Source organism: Rhizoctonia solani, chromosome 11 (genome assembly GCF_016906535.1).
Source record: "Rhizoctonia solani chromosome 11, complete sequence".
NCBI classification, from domain to species: domain Eukaryota; kingdom Fungi; phylum Basidiomycota; class Agaricomycetes; order Cantharellales; family Ceratobasidiaceae; genus Rhizoctonia; species Rhizoctonia solani.
The window spans coordinates 1005309-1028888 of record NC_057380.1 but is presented as its reverse complement, the minus strand read 5'-3'; the positions used below and the strand labels follow the sequence as shown (position 1 = coordinate 1028888).

The 23580-nt window shown below is 46.9% G+C and overlaps 9 protein-coding genes across 9 annotated transcripts; 4 read left to right on the top strand and 5 right to left on the bottom strand.

Annotated features, from left to right (window-relative positions):
• Positions 1 to 1826: 1826 nt before the first annotated feature.
• Positions 1827 to 4105, top strand: RhiXN_10358 (Multicopper oxidase; the record flags this gene model as incomplete). The annotated part of the gene is made up of 9 exons (XM_043330174.1): positions 1827 to 2079; positions 2130 to 2358; positions 2415 to 2454; positions 2511 to 2654; positions 2707 to 2872; positions 2925 to 3563; positions 3624 to 3794; positions 3848 to 3954; positions 4016 to 4105. 9 exons carry the CDS (start codon positions 1827 to 1829, stop codon positions 4103 to 4105), a joined length of 1839 nt encoding a protein of 612 aa, XP_043184271.1.
• A 2286-nt stretch (positions 4106 to 6391) lies between these two features.
• On the top strand, positions 6392 to 10846 carry RhiXN_10357 (short chain dehydrogenase; the record flags this gene model as incomplete). Its single annotated transcript, XM_043330173.1, has 23 exons — positions 6392 to 6428; positions 6481 to 6504; positions 6556 to 6721; positions 7087 to 7220; positions 7272 to 7312; positions 7373 to 7431; positions 7483 to 7538; positions 7933 to 8022; positions 8079 to 8102; positions 8165 to 8355; positions 8406 to 8451; positions 8509 to 8631; positions 8700 to 8834; positions 8887 to 8933; positions 8989 to 9085; positions 9647 to 9697; positions 9749 to 9939; positions 9993 to 10038; positions 10098 to 10238; positions 10297 to 10431; positions 10488 to 10534; positions 10594 to 10650; positions 10709 to 10846. 23 exons carry the CDS (start codon positions 6392 to 6394, stop codon positions 10844 to 10846), a joined length of 2076 nt encoding a protein of 691 aa, XP_043184270.1.
• Positions 10847 to 11000: 154 nt separating this feature from the next.
• RhiXN_10356 (glycoside hydrolase family 61 protein) lies at positions 11001 to 12447 on the bottom strand (the record flags this gene model as incomplete). The annotated part of the gene is made up of 6 exons (XM_043330172.1): positions 11001 to 11067; positions 11133 to 11498; positions 11550 to 11897; positions 11951 to 12049; positions 12109 to 12286; positions 12342 to 12447. 6 exons carry the CDS (start codon positions 12445 to 12447, stop codon positions 11001 to 11003), a joined length of 1164 nt encoding a protein of 387 aa, XP_043184269.1.
• Positions 12448 to 13543: 1096 nt separating this feature from the next.
• Positions 13544 to 14307, bottom strand: RhiXN_10355 (ribosomal L39 protein; the record flags this gene model as incomplete). The annotated part of the gene is made up of 4 exons (XM_043330171.1): positions 13544 to 13591; positions 13645 to 13690; positions 13773 to 13831; positions 14245 to 14307. The coding sequence occupies 4 exons, from the start codon at positions 14305 to 14307 to the stop codon at positions 13544 to 13546; spliced, it is 216 nt and encodes a 71-aa protein (XP_043184268.1).
• A 1301-nt stretch (positions 14308 to 15608) lies between these two features.
• On the top strand, positions 15609 to 16274 carry RhiXN_10354 (uncharacterized protein; the record flags this gene model as incomplete). Its single annotated transcript, XM_043330170.1, has 2 exons — positions 15609 to 15679; positions 15740 to 16274. 2 exons carry the CDS (start codon positions 15609 to 15611, stop codon positions 16272 to 16274), a joined length of 606 nt encoding a protein of 201 aa, XP_043184267.1.
• Positions 16275 to 16585: 311 nt separating this feature from the next.
• Positions 16586 to 17355, bottom strand: RhiXN_10353 (The BTB (BR-C, ttk and bab)/POZ (Pox virus and Zinc finger) domain; the record flags this gene model as incomplete). The annotated part of the gene is made up of 2 exons (XM_043330169.1): positions 16586 to 16884; positions 16932 to 17355. The coding sequence occupies 2 exons, from the start codon at positions 17353 to 17355 to the stop codon at positions 16586 to 16588; spliced, it is 723 nt and encodes a 240-aa protein (XP_043184266.1).
• A 567-nt stretch (positions 17356 to 17922) lies between these two features.
• On the bottom strand, positions 17923 to 18702 carry RhiXN_10352 (uncharacterized protein; the record flags this gene model as incomplete). Its single annotated transcript, XM_043330168.1, has 2 exons — positions 17923 to 18233; positions 18294 to 18702. The coding sequence occupies 2 exons, from the start codon at positions 18700 to 18702 to the stop codon at positions 17923 to 17925; spliced, it is 720 nt and encodes a 239-aa protein (XP_043184265.1).
• Positions 18703 to 20606: 1904 nt separating this feature from the next.
• On the top strand, positions 20607 to 21070 carry RhiXN_10351 (NAD-dependent histone deacetylase SIR2; the record flags this gene model as incomplete). Its single annotated transcript, XM_043330167.1, has 2 exons — positions 20607 to 20852; positions 20906 to 21070. The coding sequence occupies 2 exons, from the start codon at positions 20607 to 20609 to the stop codon at positions 21068 to 21070; spliced, it is 411 nt and encodes a 136-aa protein (XP_043184264.1).
• Positions 21071 to 21376: 306 nt separating this feature from the next.
• Positions 21377 to 22062, bottom strand: RhiXN_10350 (peptidase inhibitor i66; the record flags this gene model as incomplete). Its single annotated transcript, XM_043330166.1, has 5 exons — positions 21377 to 21442; positions 21509 to 21566; positions 21641 to 21720; positions 21774 to 21860; positions 21925 to 22062. 5 exons carry the CDS (start codon positions 22060 to 22062, stop codon positions 21377 to 21379), a joined length of 429 nt encoding a protein of 142 aa, XP_043184263.1.
• Between the last annotated feature and the right edge of the window lie 1518 nt (positions 22063 to 23580).

Sequence of the window (23580 nt, the reverse complement as noted above, 5' to 3'; positions counted from 1 at the left end):
AATCTTAAAGAGGAATTTGAAGGCTCATCGGCCTGGAATTAGGACACAAGGCTACGCCCATGTTCATTCTCTTCCGGTAGGCCCACTAATTTGCACAGTCCTAGGTCAATTTATCGCGCGCATCGTAAGCGCTGGCACTGGAGCTCTGCGCAACTGTACTTAACCTATTCGTCCAACAAAAGTCATACTATGCAACGGTTACTACGAGTGTTATGATTAGCATGTTTGATGAGGCTTCTCCATCACAGAAATCTGAACAAGGCCGAAAACTATTCGGGACGATCGTATCATGAATCAAGGGGGTTGAACGCCATTCGAAACTGTGTGCGCGCCCGTGTGAATACACGAGGACGATGGGAACCCTAGATATAACCAGTCCATATAGTACGACACCGCAAATCAGGAACTGTTCAGTCGATCCTCCCAGAAGCGGAGTGGCCTTTCAATTGGATGGGTTCTGGCGCGGTTGGGGGCGGCGACTGTGGCAGCGACCCCAAAAATACGACGAATAAATCTAGTAAATTATACTATATGAATAAGTTCCTGGCGAAGCCATACTGTATATATGCAGTTGTCAATGCATTGGATGCGGAAATCATGTGTCCGCTGATGTATAGTATAGTACCTTGGGCGTCTGTTTTTCCATCGTCTAGTTCGGACCTTGGTGCTTCCTACACTTACCCCGCTTAATGGATCTACGGTTCCGTCTATTCTTACTTACTTTGTTACGTAGTGATATAATAATGCGTTTCTGTAGCTCGGTTCGCTTTGGTTTGGTTTTGATGGGGCGGTTCACCGTGTTCGCATGTAGTTCCGTTTTTGTTATAAAAAAGTACTAGAAGAATAATGACGTGAGCGTCTTTCATCGCTCTGGAAAGACATGAATTGAGATTTTCCTCTTTACATTTACTTCATGCTTTGAGACGGGGGGCGGGGAATGGGTAGGGTATAAGCGAGATTTGAGGCTTGGCCAGGAAATAACATTCCTGTGTCCACGATAACTTGATACCTACCGAGAGTCAATGTGCCAGTATATGTGTCTTAAACTGAATAGTCGTGCGCACACAAACCGATGCTCCGGCCTCGTTGCGGTGAAAAGCGAGGCGGACAACGTTGCTAACTAGGGACTTTGATGCGCTGCTCATTTTTTCAATTGAGAAATATTGAATTGAATGGTTCTGCGTCGGATCGACTCAATGGGTTCGATGAGAAAAGAATACGACGTAATTTTGATCAGACTCAGAAGCAAAAACACCGCCTCGGTCTTGTTGACAACCATAGGCTAAGCTTGAAGGGAGAGACAAAATGAAACGATATACTGAATCCTGATGTGTTGAACGGACATCATTATTGTGCATTAAATAACTCTTCGATGCTTCCAGTAGTGGCGTGAATAGAAGTTTGTCAATTGTTCGTGTTGAATCAAGTACTCAAAGCTGTTGATGATGATATATGCTCTCCCAAGCCTAGAATCAATTCTGGTATGTAATTAGTGTCTTGGACTTGCTTTTTCTCGTAGATTACCTGGCCAGTTGCCCTGGTATAGGGAGGTTAGTTGTCCAACTATGAGGTCAACCGACGACACGCGGACAACCTAGCATGTCAAATCAGGAGAGGTGTCAGACCAGTCAAACAGGGTCTGAGTCAGGGTCCGCGACTGATCGAGGATTGGATCCACGCCGAACATTCATTACAATTCCACATTCAAACTCGGGGGCTGACTTCTGGGCACTGCAATAGGAGTATAAGAATGGGGACAGCTCATAGATGAATCCGGGCTCCCTTCTTCCGTTTGTTTTTTTCATTCTGGGTTGTTGGCCTGCGCCATGATTTTTTCTCGGCGCACTTTGCTCGGTGTCTTTTCACTCTTTCATCTGGCGTTTGCTGAACATTCTGCTGCCCATGCATATGGCTCTTCTGGAAGCGATCGCGTTCGGGTTCAATCCCGCCTCGAGCAGCTCACTCTTTCCCCTGACTTCAAAATCACGGACAAGCCCACGACTCGCACTTATGACTGGACCATTACCATGCAAGAAGGTGCTCCTGACGGATTCTATCGCCAGATGATAGTTGTCAATGGTGAGTTATTTCCATCTCATATTTCATGAAGAGACGCTGATTTTCTATAGGCCAATACCCTGGTCCTACCATCGAGGCCAACGAAGGCGATACTATTATTGTCAACGTCAAGAACAAGATTCCTAAAATGGGTACTAGCGTCCATTGGCATGGTATCTTCCAACAGGGTACCCAGTGGATGGATGGACCGGCTGGCATAACGCAATGCCCGATCCCCTCGGGTGGCTCCTTTACTTACAAGTTCAAGGTTGAGGGTCAGTACGGGACTTATTGGTGGCAGTAAGTCGATCCCATACCTACTATTTGTCTAAGAAACTAAGAGTATTGGTACAAAGCGCGCACGCTGGAGCTCAGCTATCCGACGGTGTTCATGGGGTAGGCTTTTCTTTTAATATTTTTAACCCGCGCGCGTGCTTAATGATCTATCAAAGGCTTTGATCATTCACTCTGTCCGGGACCCTCTGAAGCGCGGCAAACACTACGACTATGATCAAGTTATTATCCAAGGAGATTGGCTTCACAACACGTCGGCAGAGATTGTAGCGGCACTTGATACTCCCCAAGGTTATCAGGGGGTGAGCCATCCATATTGTTCGTTTATTAATTATATTAATCACTTGTCTACAGAGCCAAGCTGCCCCGCCTCCTGTTACCGCCATGTTCAACGGGTATGGGACATTCAATTGCGAGAAATTCGGCACTCCCGAGACCTGTTTTACCCGGGAACCTTATGAGCTCCAGGTATATCCCAATAAGAAGTACCGTCTTCGGTTGATCAATACCGCCTCTCACGGTAAGTTTCAAATGAAATTCTTTAAACTAGCCTATCTCACTTTATGTGACAGCCATGATGTTTACTTCGGTCGACGAACACACCCTCGACGTGATCGAAGCGGACGACACGCCTGTATCTAGCCCTGGACTCAAGGACCTTCACCGCGTGCGGTTCCATAACGGCCAGCGCTACTCGGTCCTTCTCAATACCAACCAAGGCAAACCTGGTGATGCGTTTTGGATGCGCGCAAATGTATCCACCGCTTGTTTGGCGTACACCACGCCCGAGTTTGAGCAAGTCAACAAGGGTATCATTCGCTATATCGACCAAGGGCACGGCTATAAACCGACCAAACATCTCCCGACGACCAAGGACTGGAAAGATGAGCTTGACGACACATGCAGGGATCTCAACACGGCCGACCTTGTCCCTATCGTTCGAGATGATCCCCCGGCTCACGTCAGTCAGCACGGTATTTTCAACACCCAAGTCGGGTCCTTGGTGGCTCAACAAGGAAACGTGACGCGATTCTTTGTGAACAATGTCACGTTTGAGCACCTTTGGTATCGTCCGGTTTTGTACGACGTTGTTGAAGGTCGCGGAGTTAACCGAACCAACGTCGCAAGCCTGGAGTTTAACAAGCCCACGGGTGCTGATATCATCATCAACAATCGCGACGTGAACCCACCTATTGACCACCCCTACCACTGTAAGTTATTGGCACTCTGGTAGTAGCTACTCGTTACTAATCATTTCTCGTCTCTCTTAGTGCACGGCATGGAATTCTGGATTGTCGGCGAGGGAACGGGCGAACTTACCGAGGAAGGTTACAAGAATCTCAAATTGAACACAACCAACCCCATCCGACGCGACACTCATGTCATCCAAGCCAACTCGTGGTCGGTCTTGCGTATCAAGGCGGATAACCCCGGAGTGTGGTGTAAGTACTCGGCGCTATTGACTTGTCGACTTGATACTTAATCGAATTTCTAGTCCTTCACTGCCACATTGATATGCATCTTGCCCATGGCTTTGCTGCCGTTGTGGTTGTTCAAAAGGACGCTGTCGAGAAGTTCAAGATCCCCAAGGAATCGCGCGAGGTAAGATCGAGCATATAGCCCATTTCCAGAATACAATTTTTTCTAACCGTCTCTTGTTTAGCTTTGCAAGGCAATTCCTCCCGGTCTCAACGTCAACTCGACCTCTCTTGGCCGTCGCGGACTTGCATTCCAGAAGCTTCCTTATGCTTGATTACCCTGCAGCGGAACTCGTAAAACAGTGCACACTTGTTTCTTTCTTTCTTTTCCCTATCGTTTAAGGGATCAGCAGTCTTTTCTTGCACATGAACCATTGTTATACGTGAACGTTTGCCATTAGTACACTTGATATAGTCATTTTGAATAATTCGACGAGTTTTATTTGCTTGAATTTGGCTGATCTGGTGGATCGCAGGATAGCAGCGTTGACGGTCCGCCGAGAGTGAACTACTAGTCTTTCCCATAAGTCGCTATACTAACGAAGAAACTCCGTAGCCATGAGCATAGGAGCAAAACACAGGCTTAACAATCATAGGTTCGTATATCTAAAAACATAGGATGGTATCTAGTCTGGATGCGGTTTACCATCAAGCAGAATCCTTACGTGAGGTGCTTTTGTCAAAGTTGGATTCCACCGTTTGGCCAACGAAAAGGCTTGTCACTGGATGTTAGTAAGGAGATCAGATGATTAACCTCTTTAGTAAATCGCCCCCCTCCTTCGTATTCGACATACGTCTACTTATGGACAGAAGACTAACTCTTAGAAACAGCATCCCCCCACTAAGCTTTGGGTCATTGTCCAGATCCAGTTCATAGATGCCCAACAGCCAATATGTATTTATGAGCATGTAAGAACCTGGAGAGAGGGTTGGTAGAGCAATTACCAAATAACGCGAGATGTACTATGGTTGGCTCGCAGGGGATAAACTAACGAGCCCCATGTCGAGCCGAAGATATATGCATCACATTCATTTGCTAAGACTCGAAGAGTTGATCCTTTGAGCACACATGAAAGGCCTTGAGGGGCTCATAGCCAAGAAGCCAAAGTTGTATCGTCAGTTAGGTTTCTTGACAGACTCTTTGGGAAGTTGTGGGTGCAAGAGGTGTCTTTGGTGGATTCTCTGCGCGAATTTTATATGCCCAAGCCATTGCGTTGCAACTGAGCTCATAGTTTGCCCATGGCTAAGAATCAGAGTAGTATGTGGTACAGGCGGTCGGGGTGTCAAGAGGTCAACGCGATCAAATATGCCATAGTGCGCACTCAAGCATTGTCGCTGAGAATTTCGGCGAGAACGTTTCGGCGAATCATTCTTCATCAGCCAGGATAGACAGCGCATATCGCTAATAGATGTAGATCATAGATGGTGGACAGGAATGGTAGCAGGGCTGTTCGTGATTGCTTTCAAGGTAAGTAAGCGTCTTCCCGTTTCCCAGTTCGGGACATAGCATACACCACGCTCATCGGAGCTTCAGTTATTAGCTCACGGATGATTTACTGTAGGTTTTTGTCAAATATTGAAGGGATGCGAAGGATGCTGGTTAAGGGCATATTCGAGTGACCGAGAGCACGAAAGAGCTTTCTTATGAATATCATTGACATCGATACCGATTGCAGCGAGCTTGGAGCAAAAGATTAACAGTCGACTAGCTGTGCTCGAGCGTGTCCCTTCCGCACTAGCGCTACAGCAAACTGCACCCCGGTCGAAGGTCTATGAAATCACACCAGCTGCGGCACGTGAACCGGTGTTTTAGGTGTATTCGCCGGGATCGTAACAAGGGGGGACTACAGTGGGTTAAAATACATAAAGGTTGATGTTATCCATACGGAACAAAGATCTTTTCGAACAATCTGGACTGATCAGGGGTCTACTCACCGAGCGAAAAAATAAAACAAAAAAGCTCCAAACCTATTCAAGTACATTTTGTTTCCAATCTGTGCATAGACTTGCTTGTTATTTTCTGGCGGCTCGCTAGACCCTAGGCCTGAGAAAAGATCACTGTCAATCAGATATTACCAGATGTGATGAGCATAGACGATGTCTACCTCAAAAGCACACGAGATCAATGGAGGAAATGCTGCTGGTGGAGCCGGAGAGTCCCATACGTAAGTTGGAGGTTCTAACATCTAATACGGTGAGTGCAATTGCATACGGCTATTTAAACCTCCACTTGATCGCAAATAAAAGATCAGTCCGATATGTACAGAACCGCCATCCGAGTCTCGAGACCTTCATGCACCCAACCTTCGTGAAATTAATCACATTGAGAGCACCAGATCCAGGCTCTTAGTCCACCCGGATGCGATCCCGGAGTTATGAAATTGATACATCGTGAAGCAACCATACTCTCCTAGTAGACGACTCCACCGGACCACGAGCCGGACTGAATTTCATCCCATCGTATTTATACGAGCTAACTTACATTCTTGTTTGGTACGCATATCTCGTGTTTTCTCTCTTTTTTTAATCTTTCTTATTAAATTCGAGAACTAGAGCACACTATGGCCAGAGTAGCTATCGTAACAGGAGCAGCACAAGGTAGGTTAATTGTGTGTTATGTCGTATGACTGTGTAGTCTAACACTTCGTAGGAATTGGTCGGGCTGTTGCCCTAAGTGCGTGTATTAGACCTTTGTTTTCTTCCTTTAATTGACGTTATTCTAGAGCTCGCATCGAATGGGGTCGACGTGCATTGGCTGACATCCCAAGCAAACAAGACGCCCTCGAGCAAGTAGTGAAGGAAATTGAACGCCTAGGTCGAAAAGCTATCGCTGTAACTGGTGATGGTCGAATGAACCTCAAGTTCAAGCTATTGTTCAGAAGACTGTGGAGGTACTGGGAGGTCTAGATATGTATGTGTGCTTCTCCAAATTGGCGACTACTTTCAGATAAAGAAATTATTTGATAGATGGTAGCCAATGCGGAATAACAAACATGGTCCATATTGGAACGTAAGTTATTGTTACTGTTTAGAAATTGAAGTCATTACATTGTGCTCTGCTTGCACAGTTCCAGAGGATGGATTCGATAGAATCATGAATGTAAATGTAAAGGGCGTACTGTATTGCTACCGCGCAGCAGCTGTACAGATGATTAAACAAGGGAGGGTGGTAGAATCATTGGCGCTAGTAGCAAAGTGGGCGTAGTAGGTATATGCGCTCATCCAATTCATCCTAGCGCACTCACTCAACCCACAGGCGAGAACAACAACGTAGCTTATGCAGTATCAAAATCGGAGTTCGAGCGATTACCCAGACGGCCGCTCTTGAATGGGGCCAACATAATATCACCGTTAATGCTTATGCGCCGGGAATCGCACATACGGAGATGTGTAAGTGTCTTTGATTTCATCTAGTCCCAACAATGACCCGAATCTTCTTAGTCACCTCAACCGGAGGAACCGTAGAAAACCTCGACAAAATTGTAAGGCAATTTTTATGACCAAGTAAGCCCGTGTTCGAAAACATGCTATTATACCCACAGATTCCCGGAAATGCGCCAATAAAACGAGTAGAACGCCAGCAGAGGAGATTGGAGAGGTCGTAGGTTTCTCGCATCCGAGGGAGCATCTTATGTTACAGGTTGTGATGCAGTAAGTCTGCGCTGGCAACTACTCATCTCGTTTTTATCGCTAGGGCAAACTATCGGGGTTAACGGGGATTCTTGCTCAGCTAAAGTAATCGTCCATTCTGCTGGACGGTAGTAGAGCTACCTATGCAAAGGGGTCGCACATTTAAATTGAATATATAACCTGTATCTAAAATACCGCATACAGCTACATATAAATGAAATTGCAAACCCGTCGCGGTAATCTTTTGTTAGACCCAGAACACCGGCTCCAGGTCCGGGAAGGTTGATCCAGAAGCCTGCCGCGGCCCAGGCCCCAGATATGGACAAAATTCATAGGCCATATTTCCGATATTCAACTATCGATTTGTTACCTAGGTCCAATCAACACGTACATAGAGGCAGTGCCGAATCGGCACTCTAACATCCGTCTCGGAAGTGAATTTCCGCATTATATGTTGGTTGATGTGTTCCAGTTGTGTTCCCCCCGACCTCTAACCAAAGACCCCACTTTCCGGACCGTCTGAATATGACCAAAGTAGCTATAGTCACGGGAGCTGCTCAAGGTAAAAGATTTGGTTGCTTCAGTTGCCACAGGTAGAAAATGCTGATGAATCAGAAGGGATTGGGCGTGCTATTGCGTTGCGTAGGCTTTCCCTGTTTGTCATCTCCCTTCTGACCAGCTGATTGTATGAACTATGCGGGTAGGATTGGCTTCTGACGGAATGGATGTTGCTATTATAGACCTTCCCGCTAAAAAGGAGTCTTTAGAGAAGGTTTCTGGAGAGATACAAGCGCTTGGTCGCAAGTCTCTATCGCTTATTGCTGATGTTTCCAAGGAGCAAGAGGTGAAAGACGCCGTCAAGCACACAGTTGAAATCCTGGGCGGGCTGGATGTGGTATGGTTTCAATTCTCGTTGGCTAGGACAAGTAATTCAATATCGGCTAGATGGTTGCAAACGCCGGTATTTATCAAGCGGCTAGCATGTTTGATGGTAGGTACTATATAAACATATGCAACTACGGAGCTAATCGGCTTGGTTCAATACTAGTTTCGGATGAGCTACTTGACAAAGTTCTCGGCACAAACTTGAAGGGTGTACTATATTCCTACCGGGCAGCCGCTCTACAAATGATCCAGCAAGGAAGAGGGGGCCGGATCATTGGAGCGAGCAGTACATCGGGCATACAAAGTATCTTCAAATTCACAATCCTATTATTCTTGCATTCACCTTCTGCGCAGGCACAGCCGCCAACGTTCCATACGCTGTTTCTAAATTTGGAGTTCGTGCAATTACTCAAACAGCCGCGTTAGAGTGGGGGCAATATGGGATTACTGTCAATGCATATGCACCCGGCATCATTCTCACACCACTAGGTTGGCAAATCCTAAATCCTACTTGCATCGAGTGGACTGACAAGTATACCAGTCACAGAGAGCGGCGGAGGTCCCAATGGCGAGAACTATGTAGATATGGTATATATTATATGTATAATTCTGAAGGTTTAACTTATTGTCTGGTCATATCTAGCTTATGGGAAATGCTGCAATGAAACGAGTAGGCCAGCCAGAAGAAGTCGCCGCGCTTGTTGGCTTCCTGGCTTCTGATGGGGCGAGTTATATTACCGGTATGTTTTCACGCACACAACGTCAATAATACCATGACCCGGCTCATTCTCAAGCATTAGGGCAAACTCTCAGTCCTAATGGAGGATTTGTACTTACATGAGACAGATAAATGTGATATGGTTTTCGTGCGACCACAGGGTTTCAATGACCGCCTCAACATTGTAGATGGCTTGAACGACGTTTTTTTCACTGAATTAGCCATTGCGAAGTCTAGCGGAGACTCTATTGTGGATATGAAAGTCCATCTAACCAACCATTATACTTTTTTCAAGGCTGAACATGCTTATACTATGGCGACAATGGCGTCCCGTAGCTATGGAATCGTTGCACATAACCTAGTGGCTGAGTGGCCCTTGCTAAGTCGACCATATATGGTTTCTGCTGGTATTTTCAGGGCTCAAGCTTACATACACAAAATTTTGTCCACCTTGGCAAGATTGTTCGGGGCCTTGTAGTCCATATCCTGTTTCAAAGACTCTAACAGCAAGAAGGAATAGTATGACTCGAATAGCAATTGTCACTGGCGCTGCTCAGGGTGCGTATCAATGAATTTTGGTCAGTCCTAGCGAATGCTTATGTTGACCTCGGGCTCGGCCGCGCAATCGCATTGCGTATGCTATTGGAGCACACATCTTTTACTGTCACTAACTTCACGCTTCCAGGACTGGCATCGGACGGAGTTGATATTGCAGTGAACGATATCACTAAGAGGCAAACAGAAGTTGAACAATTGATCGAAGAAATTAAATCCCTTGGGCGAAATGCTATCGCGGTACTCGCCGACGTATCGAAGGAGGCAGAAGTCCAAGACATGGTCTCAAAAACAGTGAAAGAATTGGGTGGCTTAGATATAGTGAGACACAACATTCAGAATCAATAGAGTTTTGACGTGGCTCTTCCATGTAGATGGTGGCCAATGCTGGAGTTCATGCCAATGCATCTATACTCGATGGTGAGAACGATGATAGGGCGACAAAGGACAGTTTACCGACCAGTTTAACGTCAAACTAGTCACCGACGAAATATTTGACTGGACGATGAACGTGAACTGCAAGGGTGTTTTGTATTGTTACCGTGCTGCAGCGACGCAGATGATCAATCAGGGGAGAGGAGGCCGGATCATCGGAGCCAGCAGCGTGAGGGGACTCAATGGTGAGTCATTGCGAATTAATAACTACAGGAGCCTAAGGACGCGAGACCCGTATTGCAGCGGGAAATTTGGATGTCGCCTACGCTACCTCTAAATTCGCTGTTCGCGCAATCACTCAGACCGCAGCCCTGGAATGGGGGGAATATAACATTACTGTCAATGCATATGCACCAGGTTTAATCAATACTCCAATGGGTAAGTACATGTTATGCATTGATTTTTTACTTTCACTAAGGATATTGGCTACTTAGTTAAGGCCGCAGGAAATGGAGCCAGCGAGGAACAAACCATTCAATTGGTAAGAATTCACCGGTGTGCCGATCCATTTCGTACGCTTATGAATGAGCTGCTTCATAGCTGTTACCCAGTACCCATGTTAAGAGATTGGGTAAAGTTGAGGAGGTAGCAGCCCTCGTCAGTTTCCTGGCCTCAGAAGGAGCTTCCTATGTTACTGGTGAGCCACGGAACATAGTCCGAGGATATCCCAGCTAATGGAAGATACCTCACAAGGACAAACAATGAGCGTAAATGGAGGTGCCATATTAAGCTGAAGGACAACGACAAACGTAAAGGAACGGTTCAAACAGCCGCTCGTATTCAAGGACGGTGACATGGTATTGTGTCACAATTGTCGAAACTTAAGTAAACTGAAGAAAAATGAAGAAGCATCAAGCATCCATTTAAATGGCTAGATACATGCGCAGCACTGTGAGCTCCAGAGCTAATGAAAGAGTCCGTACGATCGGTCCTAAGCAGCTAGCTACTTAGGCCTGGATGCACTGGGGAGTAGTAAGGGTTCCATTCCTTGCAAATGTAAGGAGCAGCGCATCCCTGTTATTTTCATGGATATCAGTAACTAGAAACCGATGGGGGGGGGGGGGACAAAGGAATCTTACCTTGGGGCCGTTGAAGTTAGAACCACCGCACTGAGCATAAAGCTGAGCTGCGCCAGCACCTCCGGTAGGCGTGGAGGGAGCGGGGAGGAAGAAACGGGAGCAGGTGCAGCAGTAGATGAAACTGGCGCAGCGGTGGAAGAGACCGGAGCTACGGTAGAAGAGGCAGGAACCTCGGGAACTTCAGAAGAAGCGGGAACAGTAGCAGGGGCGCTAGAGGGAGCCTCAGACTCGACGGAAGAGGCCGCAGCGGTGCTCGAAGGGGCAGCAGCAGTAGAAGATGCAACGGCAGTCGAGGAAGGAGCAGCAGCGGTGGAAGATACGGCACCAGAGCCACCGTTACCAGAGCCCGAGCCAGCGCCGTTCCAACTATCGGAAAGCATCAATACCTTATGCCAACTGCAATGCTAATGTACTTACACCTTGGGTCCAGGAATGGGGTAGGTGGTTTGGCCGCTGTAGGGGTTGTAGACAACTCCAGGGGTCTCGGGGGTGTATGCGCCGGGGAAAGCGACCAAATCGGCATCGTCTGGGAGAGCACTACCGGAGCCGGTGATCTCGAACTGGTGGCAAGCCGGGTAGAACTGAGCACCGGGGTAAGAGCCAGCAGCGTGGAGCGCAATGATCTCGTGACGGATGAGGTACTGGCCGGGCTTCAAGTTCTCGGGGATCTTTACAGTCCAGAGACCGTTTTGTTCCAAGAGAATATCGGTACCGGCCCACTTGCCATTCTCAAGACCGGCTTCGTCGATCTTGAACCAGACTTTGCTGTAGGATCGTAAGCACAGAGCACGATATACTTTACACATGGTCAAACTTACTCGGTTCCTGGAGTCCACTTGGTAATGTCCGAAGGAGCCTTGGCCATGTAAGTGATGACCGGGCCCATGTGAGAGGTGGGCCATTGGTTCGTCCAGTTGCTAGACAAGTAAAAAGTGAGCCTTCAATGATCATATCATACCGAACGAGTTGAACGTACAAGCCAATGTTGGCACCAGCCGCAGCAGTGGCGATGAGACCAGCAGGAACAGTTCCCCCTCCGTTGCACTGGATGTCTGTAGAAGTAATGTCCTCGACGGGACCGTTGCCCGGAATCTTGCGGGAGATGCGCTCAGGGGCCGGGTTCATGTAAGGGTCCTGGTACGGGTTGTAGGCAGCTGAATGAAACAGATTAGTTGTTGTACTGATTAACCGCATGAATTGTCAACGTACTATAGGTAGCGGGAGGGTTGGAGACGGTAAGCTCCACCGCGAAACCGTGTGCCAGCACCGAGGATGCGACGGAAAGGAGACCAAGTGCAACTTGAGCGGCGAGCATGTTGAATGTGTATGTGCGAAAAGAACAAATGAAAGTGTGTAGAAAAAAGAATGGGTGAGAGAATGAGATCCGAAACAAAGAAGAGAAAGCGCTTTGAGTCGTCTCCATCGTGAGTGGTCCGTCTTATATACCCAGAGGTTGGGCATCCCAACTCTAGCCGACTGCGGTCGTTTCGCTACCAAACGCAAATGAAGAAGCGGACGAAGAATATGGAATCAACGATTGTGAAGAACCCCTTTGCCATGCTACGACCATGCTAACGGGTAGTATCAACCGCCAAGAAACAATAATAACACCCGAACTCATCCACGCATAGTATCGGTTGCTTGTCGGGTCAAAGTTAAATTATTCACGATGGTGGGTTGCCTGATTATATAAGCAAAAATCGGCCGTTCACAAGGCGACTAAACGGCCACAAACTACCGTTCGCAAGTGCGATTAGTAGCCCCCGCATAGTGCATCAAGGGGATTCGATTAGGTTGCAGGAACCGGCAAGGGACCCGTGGTGTTCCCAGATCGACGGCCCTGACTTCACGTACTGAAACATACGTCCTTTATCTTCCAAGCTCTTCGAGCCAGTACACGGCTTCAGTATGCACATCATTCTAGGAAGAGTATTCGCCAATTTTCGTTCTCTTGTTTGCGATTTCTTCTTTTATTGTCGGTGAACCCGGCCCGCGGGGTCCTTACCCATGGCTTAACCATATAGCCGCATCGACGGCTAGGTCCTTCGACGGTCAACTCGAGATTAAAATGCAATTTCGTTGATATTCGTTGATAATGTAAGAGCTGAGTGGAAAGAATGTCGGTAGTGATGTAATATTCTGCTGCAAAAGAAATGGGTCTCTTGCAGGGAAACCGCAGCCGGTACTTCCAAATTCAGGTCAAAACTTTCAGCAGTAAAGCAATGAGCATAATAAAATTCGCGTAAAGCTAAAAGCGTGGCTCATACAAAGGGTTCTCATCGCACAGAAGGGTCGATCGAAGCGCACGCACTGTTGCTTCACCCCAAGACCAGGACACAAGTTCCCCTACGTGCCGACTATCAGTTTACTGTCGAGGTGCTGTCGAGTTAGGAGCTTACAAATCTAAACCCTTAGATGTTGAGCTTAGTGCGGCGCCAGTGCCTACGCTTTGCGTTGTACTAAAAATACAAATTGAGACATCTGGGGTGTCGAATGCATGACATAAGCTCACCTGAATCTTGGAATCCGTCTTCAAACGGAACCATTGAGGCAAAGGCCTAGATAGAGCTTTAGTATATATTTGAGGTATAAAGAGCTTGAAGCAGGGAGCATGAGCTTCACTCTCCGAGAGTTACACACCTGTTTTGCCGGGCGGCCTTGGCGAGGATACGCTTGGTGCGGAAGGTCTTTTGGGACGGCTAATTTGTGTTATTATGTCCAGCGAGAAACGTATACACCAATAAGTTGCATGTTTGTTAGCATTTCGTGCTCGTCATACGTATATTGATAATTTACCATTATGAAACCGCGTAGTGGGTGATGAAGGATTGGTGGATTCGGAAGTGTAAATTACATCCGGATTGTTCCGATGTCAGTGGCTTGCCTTGGTACTGTATAGCTTCACTTTGCTCCGGAAAAGCCTCACAACATCGGTGTACATACCGTATGTCCTATTTCGGGACTAAACACACCCCCTTCTCGGCTTGTTTTGCAAAACATGAAACCAGCAACGATACCTCTCCATTTGACTCCAGGACATCTCCCGTAAGCGCTGCAGTTACGGGTTAATTTGGTAACATCTCCACCCCTCGCAACGAGGCAACCCCCTCACCATGTCCGTCATACTTTGGAATTTTGGCCGGGCCGGGTGCCTTCGCGTGAAATGCTTGGCCATTTCAGGTCAGAAACTCGTTCGAGTCAAAGTCGTGGTCAACGCGTGTTTGGGAGCTGATTTCATATGAGCGACGATCAACGCGTCATCGCATCCCAAGCACGCCTTCGTATCTCTGGGTGTTCTATCGGTCCAGATGCCAACCACCTTTGCAAAGGGACATAGCAGAAAGTGAGTGATATTATATGTCTATTGCCAGAGTGGTTCGTGGCTTGATAGTTGTTCGGCGAACAAATGCCGACCGGGAACTGGTGCACCCTTCTTGGTTGTGGGTGATTGGCGTTGCCTATTCCCAATTTAGAGGTGATTACATCTCAAGGTGGCACAGTGCACAGCCCCGGTCGACGGCTAATCCTGTTTGACACCTGCATATCTTGGGAATAGTGATATCAGGGAGATTACTCTCATTTCATCTCTTTTGCGAGTTTGACAGCATACCAACATTCTTCCCAGCCATCTCGAGAATCCTCCACCAATCTACCAATGGCTACAGCAACATGGGCCACGGTGAAATTACTAGAATAGACTAAAAGCCGTTGGGAATGAGAAATTCTCGCGGTGACAGGCTTCGCATCGATCTACGGAACTGGATTGCTAAGGCTCGATTCGAACGAGTTTGTCCTCCGAGTTCATACTTATCGGCAGAAATATCTGTGCAAATGGGTTGTACAACTCTGGTGGATGGTAAGCATAGACCAAGTGATGTCTGGAAGTCCTTTCGTCCAGCTCTCTTCAGTTCACATACTATGGCCTCTCAATATATGAGAAGTTTGTCCCAGTGAACGGGCATGAATAATCAGCTCAAACCTCAAGCTTCGAGCAGTAATCTCTGCCTGGATTCTGCTTCGCGACTATTCCTTTCGCAGCGCTCCCGAAATCCTATTGACTGATCTTCCTATCTGGCGCGAAAGAATTGTGGCAGAGGATCAAGGTGCGATGGTATATATATTGTTACGACAGTGAACCGTCTAGATCGCGTCCACCATTTCCTTTGAACCAACAGAGCACAAGGTTTCACTGATTTCCAATTTCCGCCTGACGTGATCGCTGAGTCTCGACACATTTGTTTCGGGCGCGGAATAAAGAGAAGAAGCACTGCTTCTCTTTCGTTCGGGGCCGCCAGATACACGTGTTTGTGGGGGAGTCGCGAACATCGCGAGGCTGAAGGGGCAGCGTATATAAACCGAGTGGAGTCGCAGGCCCATTGCTCCTTCAACTATCACACACTCAGTCTACTTGGTATGTAAGATTCCATGTTCAATGGCAGACGCCACTAACGCTCCACTCCTCCAATAGAACAACCAATGGTCCTTCGCCCAGATGTTATAGCATGGGTTCTTGTGTGGGCGTTCTGGCTTGGGCAGAGTTACGTTTTGTGAGTTGGGTTGGGTTAGCTGGCAAGGAACAAGATCTAACTATGGCTGGTGGTTGTTAGATCTGCTCCACTCACCACTTCTACATCCGGAGCATCATTGGCCTCTACATCTACTCGAAGTTCCAACCCAACCTCCAATCCCTTTCCTTATGGTAACAGCGACGCTGCCAATTCCGATCCTTCAACTACCATCATCATCGTCTGCGTAGTCGGAAGTCTTGCACTCCTGGGAGGCGCGTGGGGCATGTACTCCTGCCTGGTTTCGAAACGGAAACCTCCGACGCCTACCGTTGTAGGATCTGGAGGAACCAACACCGAGCCAACTACAATGATCTATATCCCAGGTGAACAACCGGCGATGGCCGCCATTCCTGCTTTGCGATACGATGCGCCACTGGCTCCAACTCAAGTTGACAACGAGGCTCTAGAAGTTGGACCAGGGGTGATATTACCGCCACCTCCTGCCTACGACGTTGCAACCGCGGGGCAACCATTTTCTCAGGCCGGAGAAAACCCTGCATCACCCCCTGAGTTGAAACGGGAACGTACCGAGAGTATGTGGAAGGATCTGTTGGTGTCTCAAGGCCGGAGTTAAGGCACGGATGGCGGTATAAATTCACGAATACTTATGACAACTTTTATGATGAGCGACTCTACTTGTATTCCCATGATGAACTGTATTCTAGCCATTTTATACTTCAGGTATTTTTGTTCTTTGTCAATGAACTTGTTCCACAAATATATTTATCGTTTTATCAAACTCGATAGTGACCCATAAAAACGCATATATACAAATATAAAGGGATTATCGGATAAGATTCTTCATTACATAAAGTTAAGTGTCCAAAGTTGATACATAAGCCTAGTTATACATAATAGACAGGTCACGGTCAGCCCGTGCCTTGTTCAGTTGATTGCAAACCCAGGGGCAGTCCAAATCTTCACAAAGAGAATAACATGTCGCACACCTGGTGTTGACACGTCCCTCTTCCAGCCTAGCAGCTCCCAACGCTCAACAGAGCTCATGTCCCTCTTCACTACTGTGCGGACGATGCGTTCTGACCAACCGTTTACGATCAGGAACCGGGACAGTTGCGAAGGAGCTGCAGAAGCCAAGGTAAGCATATCAGCCGACGCAGCCTTGTGATGCTCTTTGCTTAAAAGTGTTGGATAAAATCGCGAGATGTATTGCTCAAAACTCTCGGCTAAACCCGAATCAGTCCGAGTTCAACGATCAATTTGATTCACTCACAAGGTGCGATCCCGTCGGCCGTTGAGTTGAAGTAGCCAGTGATAACTGCGATTTGGCTGGATGTAAAGCGAACTGTTGGCGCAGATTTGGGTGCCTCTTTTGATTTGCACAAGTTGACAAGCTCTTTGAGTTGATAAAACTCGGCATCTGCGCGCAAGTCTCCGATTGCGGTTTCTGGAGTGGAACATGGCGGGACAAGAGTGGGATGAATAGGAAAGATCTGGTAGCCGTTCAGGTACTTCAAGACTAGCTCGAACAGGAATGGATCGCGAGATATTTCCATTATGCGAGTAAGGCACTGGCCAGATGAATCAAGAAAGTGAGATGTGAAATAATTAGGCGCATCTCGTTGCATTTGAGCTTTGGTGAGCTTGAAAAACCTATCCCGAACCACAATGGTGTAGGTATCAGTAGTGTCTTTCATCTTGTGTGTAGCGTTGGGATCGTGGTAGGGCTTGACTGAAGAAAATATGGCTCCACGGTTTATATAAGCCTCACGACCGCCATGCACCGTCCTGACGCTTGAGTTCAAGGCAATGTTTGGGGCGGGAGTCACCTGACTGATATGGTTACACGATGGATTAGAAGATAAGAAGACAGTCCTTTGTGCGCAGATCCGACTTCTTATCCAGGTTGTTTATTACAGCTTGAAAACGTCATCTTTGTAAGTATGTAATGTGATTGAAGTCGCTTGAGGTACAGAGCTACTCATTCTAATCGAAAATATTGAATGGGGGCTCAGAATTCATTATTCCTTGAAGCATGCTTTGGATAGCTGTACCTTTGGTTTGGGTCGAGTTGTTTATTGTATTTATGTGAAATACGTACGCCAAAAGCTATAAAATGGCGTAAAGACTGGTGACATAAGACTGCATATAGACGTGTCAGCTGAATTGTTTTATTCTACATATATTGACCAGTTTACGGATGATATGTGTACCCCTTGACGCACAAAGTGTGATTGCGAATACGACATGTATACAAGTTAGCACTAATCTGCTTTGAATCCAGGCCCAGTCCAAAGCTTTACAAGAATCGTGCATTGGCGGTGATATTCGCTACTGAACGACCTGATCCATCCGAGTTGTTCGCAGTGATCCACGTGGAGCGCATAACCGTCCCTCTGCAGTACCTCGTGGATTATGCGCTCATATAAAAAGCAGACGTAGAATATATCAGCAGAGCCACCATCCTTGGTTTTTGGAACAGCCCGGAAGTTGGATTGCTTGGAAAACATCTGGCACTGTTCTTCACTCGAGAGCTTGAGCGTAAAGTTAGGAACGACTGCGCTAAAGTCTTGGGCTGAATACCCATACAATTCGAATCAATATTCAATTGGAGATGCTTGGAGATTGAGCCTACTGGGTTCAAACTGGTTTGGTTTGGTCATATAATCTCCTACAATTTTGGCATATCGAATTATGGTCCCATCTCCCTGATCTTCCTGATTTTTATTGGATGTCAATAATTTGAGCAATCCGTTCAATTTATAGAACCGCGCATCCGCAACCAAGTCAGCCAGCGCCGCTTCGAGGGTACAGTATGGTGGAATCAGGCCTGGATGAAGTGGCAGAACTTGATATCCATTAAGATACCTAAGGATAATTGTAAACAAGTATGGATCGCGGGATACTTCCAGCTGTCGTGGGGCCTTCTGGCCAGCCGGACGGATAAAGTAGGAGGTAAAGAGGTTTGGGGAATCAAATTCGATCTGCAACTGGGAAAGCTTAAATGTGTTGTCTGTAATTATAATGGTGTATTCACTGGACATGGCCCTAAGGTAAAGCCGGTGCTCTTTTGGGGAACGGGCAAGAGGGTTTGGTACTTGATAGCCAAAGGTGGAGTGACAAGTAGCACGTGAGATATTTTGTTGGCGCTTGTTTCCGTTACTGTGACAATTGTCAACGCAGCAATAACAAACACTTTACCAGATAGTCCAGAATCGAATGGCTGGATGATACATCTTGCAAAATTGGAGTTATTGGCCCATAATTAACGTAGCAAACCACCAAGATTATGCGCTCCTTGGTGCGATGGGATGTTAGAGTGTCCTTGTCGCTGATAAAAGTTGGACGTTTTGCGACTTAACCGGAGCATGCAGCGAGTCACGTGATGACCGCTTCATGCCGTGTCGACTTGCGTCCGACCTCCTCCACCGTCTGGCCTCGTACACACCGAGTGTCGCGGCACGCATTTGCGTGTCGTTTTTATCCCACCCACCATCCCATAGGTTACGAGAGCTGGTTTGGGCTGCCCACCCACGAGCCAGACTCGCGGTCTGGGCCTAGTGGCCGACACGGACGAGCAGGCAGAGGATAAGTGTGTGTCTGCGTGCAAGTCGGTGAGTGTCGTTTTGAGTGTACAACAGGAGGTTAGAATCGGGTACACAGGTAAATTTTGATATCCACTAAGGTGCCCGAGTAAAATAGTAAATAAGTAGGCGTTTGTCGGGCGAGCGGACCAGATTGGTTAAATGTATTGTGAAGAGTTCAGGAAATTGAATTCGACTCGCGCCTTAGAAAGCTCAAAGGTCTTGTTTGGGATTACGATTTCGTATTCAGTGGACATGAATTAGCTTCAGGGTAAAGATTTTGTTGCGAAAGCAAGATCCGATGACATTCGCCACTTGGTTGACCAATGGTGGCGCCACGTGTGATGACATGCTTACGTCTGTTTTTCCTATGTGGCTCACTTCCCACCGGTCTACCATAACTAATCAATCGCTATACATTGCGTCAGAGACTATTGCCAGAACCTTTTGAAAAACACCGAGATTCGAATTTATCTAAACCAATTGCTAATTTTCGTGCTTTCCGTATTACGAATAAAATCTGCAGAGCAGCAGGCCCCGCACCACACTCCTCTTGAAGCAGTGAAATCTCCGGGTCAAGGTCTAGCTGGCATCGTTGTTCTGGCACTCATAAGCTGCTTGCGATTGTATCTTTGAGGTACTTATTTAATTCACGTTTATTCGGAGTTAGTAGACCTTCATTTGTAAAAGAATGGCACCCTCGAGTGTGTGCTCGCGTTCCGGGAAGTCTTGCGCACTTCGCGTAGTCTTGTCATCTTAGCGGGCGCTGGACTTTCCGCGGCATCTGGTACGCGATCAAATAGTTTCAAGATACGGTTGGACGTACTGAAAAGAGATCTCCCAATAATAATTAGGCCTTCCAACGTACCGTGGGGCTGGGGATTATGGAAGACATATGTGAGTCAGAGGACCTCCGGATGAACGAAAAACAGTTGAAATTCAGAACTCTATTAATAGAATCCCATTGAGCTAGCCACACTCGACTCTTTTCGCTCAAATCCTGGCTTAGTGTGGATATTTTACAAAGATAGAATTGAACAGTCGGTTGTTCCGTTAACCCAGTGCTTGAAGCTTATTTATTGTAATCCAGATGTCGAAAGGCTACACCAAATACAGGGCATTACACGCTAGCATCTCTGGCTCTCCCATCTGTCCAATCTCAACTTCTGCCCTCTCTAGAACCCAGATCCATACCACCTCTCCTAGTAACACAAAACTTTGACAGTTTGTCTTTAAATGCGCTAAACAATCTTGCATCCAAACTTTCTTCAGAACAACTGTCCATTGCCCGCTCACGACTAATCGAAATGCATGGTTCAGCGTTTCGAACAATTTGTACACAATGCAAGTGTACAAAGACCAGCATGGAGCCTCTCTCTTGTCCTGCGTTCGATCACGGATATGATATCCCAGAGAACGAGGTCATACCGATTGAAGATTTACCGAGGTGTGGGGGGCGCGGGTGGGCAGGTTCAAACCGATACGGTCAATGCGGAGGTCTACTCCGTCCGGGTGTGGTATGGTTTGGAGAATCCCCCGAACACCAAGGCGAAATTGCGCGCGTATTCAACTGGGCAGATTTGATACTTGTGGTAGGAACTTCTGCTTTGGTGAGAACCTCAGTTGACTTTTTGGGTGACCTTTAAATCAATCATGCTTTCAGGTCTATCCAGCCGCCGGATATGTCAAAACCGTCAAGAATAATGGGGGGAAAGTTGCTATATTCAATATTGAAACATCTTCCCAAGATAGTGACGCCGATTTTGTATTTCTTGGCCCATGCGAAGAGACGCTACCCGCAGTACTTGGAGTACTTGGTCGGACATAACGTATATTCCCATGGAAATGATGGCACATGGTTTTTTGTTTTATGTAATACGATCTCCAAGTCGAGTTTTTAGCCCAAGTACTCGAGGGCTTTGTCTTACATCCTTGTCTTCTCTTTCTTCAATAAGGCTACTTCTGGCCGTATCGAAGTCCACAGACCGCGCCCAGGTACTTCTCTCGACATTGCCGGATTTCCGGTTTCATTTCAACTGGTGGTCTCAATAGCAATCCAATTCAGATTAATTTATAGTATTCATTTACATTTGTATTGTGTAGGACAGATATTGTCTTATTGGTGCGACCCCAATTACCACTGGGCTTCTTCGAACCTCCATTCTTGGCTCGAGTCGTTATTTTCAGCCTCTACTTTAATCTATAAGCCACGGTTTCGTAAGTACAAGACTACCGTCAACGGCCATACGCTCAGCTGATGACCTACCGGATCCCAATTCTGCTCTCCCACGGTCCAGTACAGGTCATCCTTATCTGTTTTGATGCTAGGTATTAATTGTCAGGATAATTAGTCAATCAAGAACAAGTGTTGATTTTAGCTATGAAAACATGGACGCACCGGTAGCGATCAGGTCTATAACCCCTAACAATAACCCATTCCGTCGCTTTTTGACCTTGACGAGCAAGTCTTACAATACCCTATTTTGACTGTGAGTCGATTATTCATATTAAGGATAAGAGTATACACACACCTCATCGTCATAAACGACTGGGAGACGAAGTGCTTTATGCGTGATTATGTACTTCCCCTCTCCCTTGGGCTCGAGTGTAAAAGGCTCCTACTCATAGACCCAGAAAATGTATCAAAAAGTTTTTACATATTTTAAAACAACTATAACCGACCTTTATAACATGACCGACAGCCTTCAGAGGTGAAGGAAACGGAGGATATATGGGCGGGACAGGTCCGACACCTGCATATGAGCCAGAAGCAACGTTTACCAGATAGTATTTTCCTGGGGGGATACTGGTGTCAGACATAACTGAGTAGTGCGTAGGAGAGAGATTGATGGTGTTGATGTTGAGAATGCTCCCTCCTGTGCCAGTTTTTATAGGTGTTGGTCGAGTTTGTGACTGTATGCAATAGGGACACGATTAGGGAATGTAACTGATATACGATAGAGAAGGCACGTTTGGACAACCGCAACAGTTTTGGGGCTTGCGCTGTAACAGCGGGGAATATATTGCTCGATTGTCCATTAGGAAATAGTGAACCCGCCTTTAAGTTGAGCCATGTATTGGGGAAAGCTGATAAATGAGTTGCCCTGCCATTGAACAGGTAGACCTCAACGCTTTACGGCACTGACGCAACAACCGCTTTTCTAGCTACTTGAGCGGGAAGGCCTTGAGACCTCATAGGTTGCCGAGATAAACTTTCCAATCTATTGACCTGTCCACCTGGACTGTTTGAAGCCGACAACACAAAGCAGAGCAAGATGGAAGTAGACGATGATATATTGCAATCTGCAACGGCCGTGGATTTGATAGCATAAGGGCTTCCTTTTGATGACCGAGAGCATTACCCGTAAAGTGGTGCGCACACAATTGTTGGATTTAGAGCTATAGGCATCTTGGGGGAGTGATGTCATTGGGAATTATCCCAAACAATGCGTTGATGATCCCCAAGCAACATTTGATGATTGGCTTGGGCAAGCTAGCCATCTTCAAAAGTACCGACTAATCGAGTGTGCGGTGGATAGTTCAAGTACTTTTTGGGATGGAAGCCCATAATTGGTGGCTGAAATTTGGGGTCTGGAAGTGGCGCCAAGGACTCAAGCCCAGGTTAGGGACATAGCCAATTACAAACGTTCGGCTCGGCTGTCTACCCTAGTACAGTGAGCTATAATCTGAACCATCCAACGAATTACTGGTCGGAACAGCCATCTAATTCATTTCCATTTATATCCTGAATGCCATTTTGGAGGCTGGGATACACTATAAGCCAGAATGCCCCATTTTTCACTGTTACTTTGAGGGGTGAGCCTCTAGTTCACCCCCTAATTCAGTCTACAGGTACAACTTAATCTAATGCATTACCGCATTGACAACCTATATGAAATTTTTACATGAATTTTATAGTTTTCAGGTGCATACAGATCATGGGGAATTCACGCGAGGGGAAAAGGTGAGTAGAACAAATGATTGGGAAGTGGACCGGGACGCCGGCTCAGTGAGTGAGAACTCCAGCGTGACCGGCACAACCATATCTTGTAGTGTCAAGGCACGGTTGGTTTGGGAAACCACTAGGATTTATGTGACATGCGTGAATCAAAGCCACACCTGAAGTATCTGTAAGGAAGAGATGAGTGTAGGCTTCGTCAGCCGGGATTAGAATTTCTCACCTTGTACCCAATATAGTAAAAAGGCTTATGCACAGTGCATGTGAAACTTAAACGCTCCATTTGAATTACTAACTTGCCATGTCGTTGATATGTCATTGCTCCCTACATACAGGCTGCGGCTGGCTTGGAGGGGATCCCAGTTGTGGAGTGCACACCT